General features: G+C 39.9%; 2 protein-coding genes across 2 annotated transcripts in view; both read left to right on the top strand.

Moving 5' to 3' along the window:
- Positions 1-3,429, top strand: part of LOC116389342 (protocadherin beta-15) — a 7,471-nt gene extending 4,042 nt beyond the window's left edge. The window contains 3 exon segments of the mRNA XM_031857971.1: positions 1,375-1,433; positions 1,601-1,728; positions 2,114-3,429. Of these exon segments, the coding sequence (XP_031713831.1) occupies positions 1,375-1,433; positions 1,601-1,728; positions 2,114-2,472 (546 nt within the window). The 3' untranslated portion in view covers positions 2,473-3,429.
- Positions 3,430-8,576: 5,147 nt separating this feature from the next.
- Positions 8,577-10,090, top strand: LOC116389431 (protocadherin gamma-B7-like; the record flags this gene model as incomplete). The annotated part of the gene is made up of 1 exon (XM_031858115.1): positions 8,577-10,090. A coding segment is annotated over exon 1 (1,383 nt), but the record flags the coding sequence as incomplete, so codon positions are not given.
- Positions 10,091-10,095: the final 5 nt, after the last annotated feature.

Here is a 10,095-nt window from a genome sequence, read left to right as displayed (position 1 = left end):
GGGAGGGGAAGAAAGGGAGACGAGGAGAAAGAGAATTTGCAGGACGTCTAGCGTTTTCTAATTCTAATAGACGGGGCAGCAGACCGATATGTACGTACTGCTCATTGTCGCCTCCCTATTTTCATCAAACTGCAGAGGGACAACGATTCAGAGCCATGTTACCAGTCTCCATCAGGACAACTGAGAAATGTCAGTTCGGTCACTGGCACATGCACCTCTGGCCACAAGAGGGATTTCGAGGTCACGGTGATTGTTCTGCCTGCAGCTATATGCTCCTTCGGGAGAAAGTGTCCTTCCTGTCGTTAATTGGTTCCCCTAATTCACCCGGTGTGTCCCTCAGCGTACACGAGTCGTCGTGAGGTTGTCAGTGACACATAAAACCTCAAAGACAAATCTCAATTAAAGAATGTGAGCAGCACACAAAGGAAGTACATAGGTCTGCTTAAATGGATGAATTGAAGGTGAAAAGAGAGATTACAAAAACATGCAAGCGTGTAAGACACGCAGGACATGTGCGTGCACGTGTACGCCTGCGGCGGTGATGTGCGTATGCGTGTTGAGTGAGCTCTCAGGGTTATGCTGTTGCAAATACAGCTGCGAGGACCGCAAACTTTTCAAGGCTTTCTAAGACACTTTTAATTAAAAACCTTGCTCGAGGAGCATCAGGCAAATATTAATGTAAAAATGATGAATAAAATCCACAAAACAATGACGTGTGTAATTTTCTTAATTTCCTCCCTGGCACGGTTTCCTTTGAAGATTAAAATCATGTTTCGTTTCATCCCGGTGGGGTTCTAATTGGTTTTGTGCGTTGTTGGCGGGGAGTGTATTTTGAATACCGATTCTAATAATACGCTTACGTCGCATTCTCGGTGTTAACAACTTTAACAGAATTAATAGAGCGTAGAATCAACACTACTCAGACAGGGAATACATATCTCTCGGGTGCTCTCATTCACCTCTCACGCTGCGCCACATATGATGCAAGCGAAACTAAGTGACAGGCGAGTCGTAGCTGAAGGCAACATCACCTCCGCTCTTACAAATTCTGTTCCACCAAACATCCACAGGGCGGCAGCCGCGGTCCATGTGACATGAGGCATGTCTCCATTACAGGACAAGCACGAAGATAGACTGCTCCTCATGTCAATTACCACTGACCTCTACTGATCCAAGAGGATAGAATGAACAGGCGTCCTTTGTTATCAAGACCGGTTTGATTGAGACGTACTTTGAAGAGAGACATTTCTCGAAATAGAGCTGGGCAGTGACATTGCACTATTATGTGCCTGGATATGGGGATTTAAAAATTGGAATTGTTTTTGTTGTTGTTACAAAGTGGAAATAAAATCTGGCATGTTGTTTTTCCTGCAGCTGAAGCAGCCAAACACAGACTGGACTCTTACGAAAAATCAGAACTCCTCCATCAAAAGGTACCATTTTGAAACTCTGACCTTTGACCTTTGTCCACCCAACCTACTGTACTAAAGCACAATGCTCTATAATAAGCTGAAGCTCAGTCGTGTTAAAATGGATATAGATATTGAATTTACATACGAGTAAAGCATGTTGTCATTACAGAAAGGTATCTTGTTTGCAGTTATAACTCCATCAACATGGATGGCACCCTCATGCGTAAGGCCATGCATGCTGACCCAGAAAACTATGTCACATCCATGGCGCCTGGACAATACTGGACCTGGGGTACTCATATGAGAGGGGTGAAAGGTAAGACAGGCCAAACACAGTGGACCACAAAGAGCTGTCATCAAAATTTAACACATTTAGGGTTAAATAATGCATTTAGCCAAGTATTTTATACAACACAGCACACCTCCATGCTTTTATGGAATGCCATTCTGTTTTCCTTTGTTCCATTTTATTTGTTTATTGGTATAGTCTATTATAATTAATTAATCTCAAATACATATGATACATCATTATGGCTCTATTCTTTTTTGTTGCCGATATCTTTGTTTATTGTCCTGGATGCAAAGCACTGAACTTCGTTTTAGAGAAGTGCTATGCAATTGAAAATTTTACTATACAGCCCTGAGTCAATAATGAATAGTTGCTTCTACTCTCCTCTCTCCTCTTCTATGTCATACTACAGACTATAAGATGTCTCCTTCGACCAGTGGGGTCCCCTCTCGCCCCTGGACTCCTCGGTGCACACCTCCTCCCCAACAGCAGCAGCCGTCAATCCCACCACACCCTCACCCACACCCACACCCACAACCTTACCCAAACCCACACCCAAACCCACACCCACACCCACACCCACCACCTGACTACCACCACAATGTGTACATCCCTGGGACACCATCAGGCTTTTGCACCCTGAGGCCCGCAGTACAGCGAAGCGAGCTCGACGTCCACAATGCCTTCTCCACCTTTGGCAAGAGGCGACGTCTTCAGATGTCCCCCCAGGGAGAGGCTGCGATTATAAATAATGACCTGTACAATGACTGACTTTTCAATGATTGTCTGAATGGAATATTAAAATGACATATAACCTCATATGAAAACAGAGGAAAGAGAACATCCAACTCATAGATTAATGAACATATGATTTACAAGTTGGATGAAAAATATACAAGCGAAATAATGACTGAACAATCCAGTTTGGCTAAAATGCTGAAGGGAAATTAAGTCTGATGGCTATTTATGTGACATGCCACTGCAACATGGTCAATGTGTGCATCTGCCTATTATTATCATTATTATTATTATTATTATTATTATTATTATTATTATTATTATTATTATTATTATTTAGACAATCAAACTGGAGCAGCAATTACATCCAAAATGTTTCAAAAAAGCATCAGTGGAAAATACTTTTATATTTTTGGTTTTATGAAAATAAAAATTGTTTTTTTTTTGTATATGTTTGTTCGCTGAGCTTGTGTGAATATTACAAAGTATAAAAATGTATATGCAAGCTGCAACATGATGCAGACAACTGTAAAGAGGGGGGATTCTCCCCACACATGTACTGTATACATTTATGGAAATAAAGTATTTTTTTCACAAGGTCTGTGTCATGACTCCTAGACATGCATGTGTAATTGATAAAACTCGAAGCTAACCCCACCCATGCGTACTGATTACGCACACACTCAAACACAGATTTGGTCGATCTGCATGCATGAAGCATTTAGATGTAAGTTTCCCATATGTATGTGTAATTAGCTTGAGTCAATTATTTTGGTGTGGATAAAGTTCCACAGCTACTCTTACAAGGGTGGAAAGCTTTTTGCCTTGGTGAGCTGTTTTCCACAGTGAGGAATAAACACAGTAAAATGCTAACATATGCTAATTGGAGTGCTTGCATTTCCATTTGCCCGCGGAGAATAGTGGGGTTCATTAACTGAACAAACAAAACCTCCTCTCTCGAAATATCACTTTAATTAGCACCATGAACACGAATACAAGCATCAGGGAAATGGGGGAGGCTCAACTCCAAATGCCATACCTGGATGTGAGCTAGAGGGCCTGTGACTTCTCTCTCTCTGTGCCCTTTTACATCTTACTTCTCAGGGAATTAGGTCCCACCATCAACAGATGAGAGCTGGCCACCGGCCAGAAATGAGTAGGGTAATTAGGTCGTGGTATGGCTCAGATTGAAAATAATTCAGTTAATAAGGAAACGGGTGTCCGTAGAGAGCAGGGAGGGGAGCAGGTTAACCTTCTCTGCGGTAAGGTGATCCATAGGGACGGCTGAAGGGGCAGCCATATTTAGGTCAGTTTGGCTGACTTTCAGATGTGTGAGGAATAGAGCTATGTTTCTAAAATAGAGGTGTGATCATTCTTTGTGCTCTTTGCTGTTTATTTAGAATCATTAAACAAAATACATTCAGAGACATTGAATTCATGAATGAAAATGTGCAAACTCAAATTTTGGTATCTTTTAAACTCCGCATTTGTAGAAGTTTTAGTGAAATTGTTGTATTGTGTTTGGTGAAATAATGGTAGTAAAATACATCACAATTGCTCAGTTGGTCTGTTACAGCAACCGGACACTCAGCAAAGGGCCGGGCAACTCCTGTCACTATCCATCATCAAACCATGTTGGTCATTTGCATTGGGAGCTGTCCATGGCCATGGTGCTGAAATTATTTTGACCAGTGGTTCTTTCCAAGCCAACTGCAATTTCGTCAGCCATCCACCAGAGGCCGCGTATGCTACTACTCAATAAATACTGGTGCGGTATGTTGGATTGAATGTCGTGAAGGCACCCCTCTTCCTCTCCATCTCCACGACACAAACTTTGCTTTGGAATACTGACTGATGAAAGTCATGCAGTGGTAAGAAAAAACAACAACTGAGGCAACGAAGAGAGGAATACATGAAAATAAAAAATATTTCCTGGGGGCCCCAGTGTTTTTTTTTTCTCTTTGAGAGGAGTGGTGGAAGACGTATTCAGATCCTTTATCTAACAAAAACTTTGTTACATAAATAGTGAAAAGTAAAGTAAAACTATTAAAGTAACAGCCAAAAAATACGCATAAAGTATTAAAAGTAATGCAGAAAAATGTACCATGTGTCAGTGTTACAATGTTATACTTATGCAGTGATGTGATAGAGCTCATTTAACTACTTTATATACAGTTGGGTATCTATAACAGTGCATCATATTCCATAAAATTGTGTTTTGTATGTAACATCTTAATTCTTAAAATACCTAGTAACTATAAGTGTAAATGTAGTGGACTGTAAGTATAGAGTAGCCTTAAATTAGTGCAAATGAAGGAGCATTTCAACATTTTTGTTACATACATCACTTAACACATCTTACTAAGTCTAATATAGCTCTTACACTCTTATGAATCCCACAAGCAACATGCTTGTGACCAATTTACGTCCCAGTAAAATGAGAGTTATTGATCACATTCAAATAATGGACTCAGATTTGATGGCAGTTTTATGGCAGCATATATGGCAGTCAAATACTGGATGATATTGTATTCAACCATGATTCATATAAAATCACAATAAGTGATTGAGCATTAGCACCATCTTGTAACACTGGCGAGGCAACGTATTTAATCCAGCAGATGGCACCATTGAGTAAGAATCATGACGCAGCACACCAAACAAACGGTCTTATCTGTGAAGAGTAGATGTATTTTACATTGTGCTCAGGGTGTGTGGCGCTGGAAGGTTACAATGACGTAATCCACAACCCTGTGAGACAAAAAAGGGAGCTTGGCTTATTTCATTTGGGGGCAGAAAATAACTGACAGAGTGGAAGAAGGGGCAGAAGAACTTGTAGTTCTCTTGTCTCATTTTATTGAGACAGACACAGACTAAAACCACATAAAACAGCAAATCAAAGCTGTTTATGATCTCACTTTAATACATGAAACTATACATTTAGAAGTATTTAGACACATTTACTTTACATCTTGCACATGCATATTCAGATATTTTGTGCAAATGCAGACTACACGATTTTATTCTTGGTGTGTGTGTGTGTATGGGTGTGTGTGTGTGTGTAGGGAGGGTTTTAGGTATTCTGATGCATTTCTCACAATTATGTCTGACATGCAGTATCTTTGAAAGCTACAGGTGTTGTGCTGAATGTTTGTGTTCGATACAGATTTATAACCTTACAAAACACAGAGGCTCTGGTTTAATTTGCATTAAATATCAGAACCACTGTCCCAGATGATGTTAGCTTAGAGTTTAAAAAATATATTTTAGCCGAGCCACTACAGCCAACTTTGGAGCTTTTTCGCCACCAAGTGACAGAGGAAGGTGATACAACTTGGGTTGTAGTTGAAGAGTTTGTTTTATTGTAATTTAATTTGATTTGCGTAACTTTGTTGGCTGCTCTCAACCCATGATATTATCCCCTGGACGTTTCCATGCAGTACGCACAGCTTCAGTGGATTGTCAATGCATTTCAGCTTTTACAAAAGTTGGGTCCAATGTATCAACTTATTCAGGATGACTGTTTTTAGATTTGTTTGTTGCAATGTTCTTGCAGAGTTTTTGTAAAAAATAGGACGGAAAAAAATGTATAAACATGCAAGAATGTCAGGAGCCCTTTTTTTTTTTTTCACAAATAACCAATAACAAGTGAGAGGCAACACTGATTAGAAGTCTTCAGACAAAGGGTTGCTGCACCTCTGACATTTAAACTATTTACATGTTGGAGTAGTCAAATGCCCGAAGCCTGTGTTCTGGCTCCTAATTCTCCAAACAAGCTATTTCTGCAGTTTGTCACAGGAAAATAACCACGCAGACTGAGATCTTCAATATGTCGTAGAGACCAAAACAAAACATAAAACAAGGCGCGACTTCAACTCGGCTTTGTGGAGATGAGACAACTTTGCAATGCTGTGTTTAACACAATCTGAAAGAAAAAGCACACAAGATAAAGCAAAACCTCAGTGGGCTCAAATCATAAACGCAAGTAGGAGGAGGGTTTTAAATACCCTCATCTCTAACCTGTGGTTACCTTTGTGAATAATATGTGCCTATGATCATGTGACCACAGCAGGGTCACAGTCACAACCATAGAGGCCCCATGAACTGCTGTTAAAAGGTCTGACATACAGCCAGTGGTGGGAAATAACATATGTAGTAGTTACTAAAGGAGTAGCTAAGCACACACTTGAAGTAATTGTTGTTGTGAGAATGGTATATATTGCTTTTTACTTCTACTCCACTTATGACTTCTGGTGACAGTTGTTCTCTCGAAAACCGATGTTGAATACAGTTATTGTAAGTCGCTTTGGATAAAAGCGTCTGTTAAATGACTGTAATGTAATGTAAAATATAATGTACATTGCAGACAGTCCCCTAGAAGAGCGGACAAAATGTTACAGGTGCAAGCTGTCCTTTTCTCTTTGCAGGTCACATCATGGTGTTAAAAATTATATGAATTGAACCTGAAAAATGAGTCAGTGGAACAATGACTTCAAATGGTTAATTAGGGAAATACATGTTCCTATTAGTGTGTTCATAATAAAAAAAGCTTGGCTTTCCCACAAACATCATGCACAATACAAGATATTCTAGGCTGTCAGACATGCTGATGATTTCAGACAGATAGACACAGGCTATGAAACATGAGTGATGAAAAGCCCCAGATATGGTAGTATCAACATCATGCATTTAGTATCATTATATGTTTAGCCACATGTCACACCCGCACTCGCAAACAACACACATCTCTAGGGATCTCAAGGCTCCACCGTCACAGGAACATTCCTGTGCAGGACAACAACCCCTCTCGCCAGAAATTACCATTATATTAGATAACATCTAGTTGAGCTAACAGGCACATATCTGATCATATTAGATAATATTGAATTGAGCCAAAAGGTGCACGTGTACACGTACATGCACAAAATCGCAGATCAGGTCAAATAAGGGATGATGGATCGCACAGATGTGGGTCTTTATTTGCAATGTGTACAATTCTCGTCTATGGCCTCATCTCTTGTTGTCTCTCGAATTAGAATGATTTGTTCATTTGTTGTTGATTAATTCAATATGAGGTTCAATGACATCTAATGATCAAGGCTACCTGGGATTTGGCTCCTGATGAAAAATAGGAAGGCTTCTCCTTGCACTTTATTTAATTTCCATTATTTGTAACAAGTTTCTTTGTTTTTTTTGTTTTGGAAATCTGTCTCTAGCTGGATTAATTGAAGCCATTGGCCAATTTTCTATTCCTTTTGGCTCCTCTGTTTCACATAAATGTGCACACTCGGCAGCAAAGGAAATCCAAAAAACCAGAGGAGAGCAATCAAACGGTGTAAAATAGTGACTTAAAATGCAATATATCTCCTTCCCTGTTTTCACAAAACAACACCAAACAAGCGAATCGGGTAAATGCAGATACAAAAGCTATATAAAGCTGGTAATAATAGAAAATAAATTCACCACAAGCAGCATTATTTAATTAACTTTTTACCTGAAATTGTTCAAATCCACAATAAATTGTTTTGAGCAACTTTAAAAACATATTCAAGAGATATTAAACAAGGGTAGCTTGTTTTTTTTTTTTAAATAAAGTCAATGATAGCATGACGTAAAACATTCCATTTACATGGACAATAAACTCAATTACATTATTTAATCCATTTTCTGTATCTCTTGTCTAGGGGCTGAAACTGTTACCAGCATGGAATGGTTAAGAAGCATGGTACACCTGTTTGCCAGTTTTTAACAGGTCTTACTGGAGTGCTACAAATATGGGAACAGTGGTCGACAAGATCTTGAACCATGACCTCAACACATCTGCAAGCTGCAGAAAGGCTGTGTTTGTGTTTTTGCCCTCGACTCTAAACCAAAGTTTTCTCTTGAGGGACAATAATAATGAATTAAATTGAAGTACACACACTGAACATGAAAAATAAATATCAAAACCAATGCATTGTGTGCTTGTGCAGATGTTTGTCCTGTGAGAAGTATTTTTTTGACAGGTCAACAAAGCTGATTCTGACTGCACAGTTACTGCACAATGTTTAGTTTCGGTCACAAGGTGTCACTGTTGACCACTAAAGCATAATGCATCTCCATCCTGGTAATCGTGACACACCCATTTGTAAAGGGTGTATTATAGGACACAGCCTTTTGGAAGATGTGCTTTCTATTTTTGACACGTCCTAAGATATTTTCACGGTCTTAAAAATCAACAAACATCACGTTTTCACAATCTGGAGTATTCTTTCTGGCAGACGAAAGGATGCATTTTTGGTCAACCGTCTTTGTCCTGTCTGCAGTATGGCCCAGCGCCTTGTGTGTGACACGGTACTCCATAGCCGAGGAGATGGAAAGGGGCTCTGTTGTGGCGAATCTTGCTGCTGATTTGGGACTTGAGCTTGGAGGTTTGGCACAACGAGAGGTAAAACTTGATATTTTCCATAACAAAAAGTATCTAGATGTCAATAAAAAGACGGGAGAGTTGTACATCGTGGAAAAGATGGACAGGGAATATCTTTGTCCGACAAAAACTACCGCCTGTTTCCTTAAGCTTGATGTTATCATAGAAAGCCCGTTACGTATCTTCAACATTGAACTTGGAATAACGGATATTAATGATAACGCTCCACATTTCCGAAGAGACAGAGTTGAGCTCGACGTTTCAGAATCGGCAACACCAGGAGAGAGATTCTCCCTGCCTAACGGTGTGGATCCAGATGTTGGCATGAATACAATTAAAACATACAAACTCAGTAACAGTGAACATTTTGCCATCGAAATGCAGACAGGCAGTGATGGAACTCAATATGTTGATTTGGTGTTGACCAAGTCTTTAGACCGAGAGGAGAATGCTGTTCATAATCTAATACTGACTGCTGTGGACGGTGGGGTCCCCGTGCGCTCCGGCACTGCCAATATTATTGTGAGAGTACAGGATACTAACGATAATCCTCCGCAGTTTGACGAACAGACTTACACAATTAATATGACAGAAAATGCCCCGATTGGAACATTAGTGATGACGCTTAAAGCTACAGATCTTGATGAGGGTCTGAATTCAGAGATAGTCTACTCATTCACCCTTTACACATCAGAAAAAACACAAGACGTATTTGAATTGAACCCTAACACTGGGGAGATAACTGTGAAGGGTACTATTGACTATGAAGATATGACATTGTATGAGATGCACATTGAGGCAAGAGACAAGGGGACGCATCCCTTGCTGGGTCAGTGTAAAGTAGTCGTCCACGTGACGGACATGAATGATAATTATCCGGAAATTACCATACAGTCTGTAAAAAACACAGTGGATGAAAACATCCCAGTAGGAAGTGTCATTGCTGTTGTAGGTATAAGAGACAAAGACACTGGCAATAATGGAAACGTAAGCTTATCCATTAATCAGCCCATGCCATTTATTCTTAACAAGTCATCAGATACACCCATGCATTACAGGCTCATAGTGTCTGAACCTTTGGATCGTGAATCGGTACCTGAATATGACATCACACTGATTGTGACGGATGCAGGAACGCCGCCTTTGTCTGACAACGAAACAATAACTGTGCATATACTGGATGTTAATGACAACGCACCACAATTCCCTCAGTCATTTTATACTATACGTGTAATGGAGAATAACGCACC

This window comes from Anarrhichthys ocellatus, unplaced genomic scaffold, assembly GCF_004355925.1.
Source record: "Anarrhichthys ocellatus isolate YVR2014 unplaced genomic scaffold, GSC_Weel_1.0 scaffold19, whole genome shotgun sequence".
In the NCBI taxonomy this organism is placed as follows: Eukaryota; Metazoa; Chordata; class Actinopteri; order Perciformes; family Anarhichadidae; genus Anarrhichthys; species Anarrhichthys ocellatus.
Note: the sequence above shows the minus strand (reverse complement) of the source record. Positions and strands in the feature narration are given on the sequence as shown.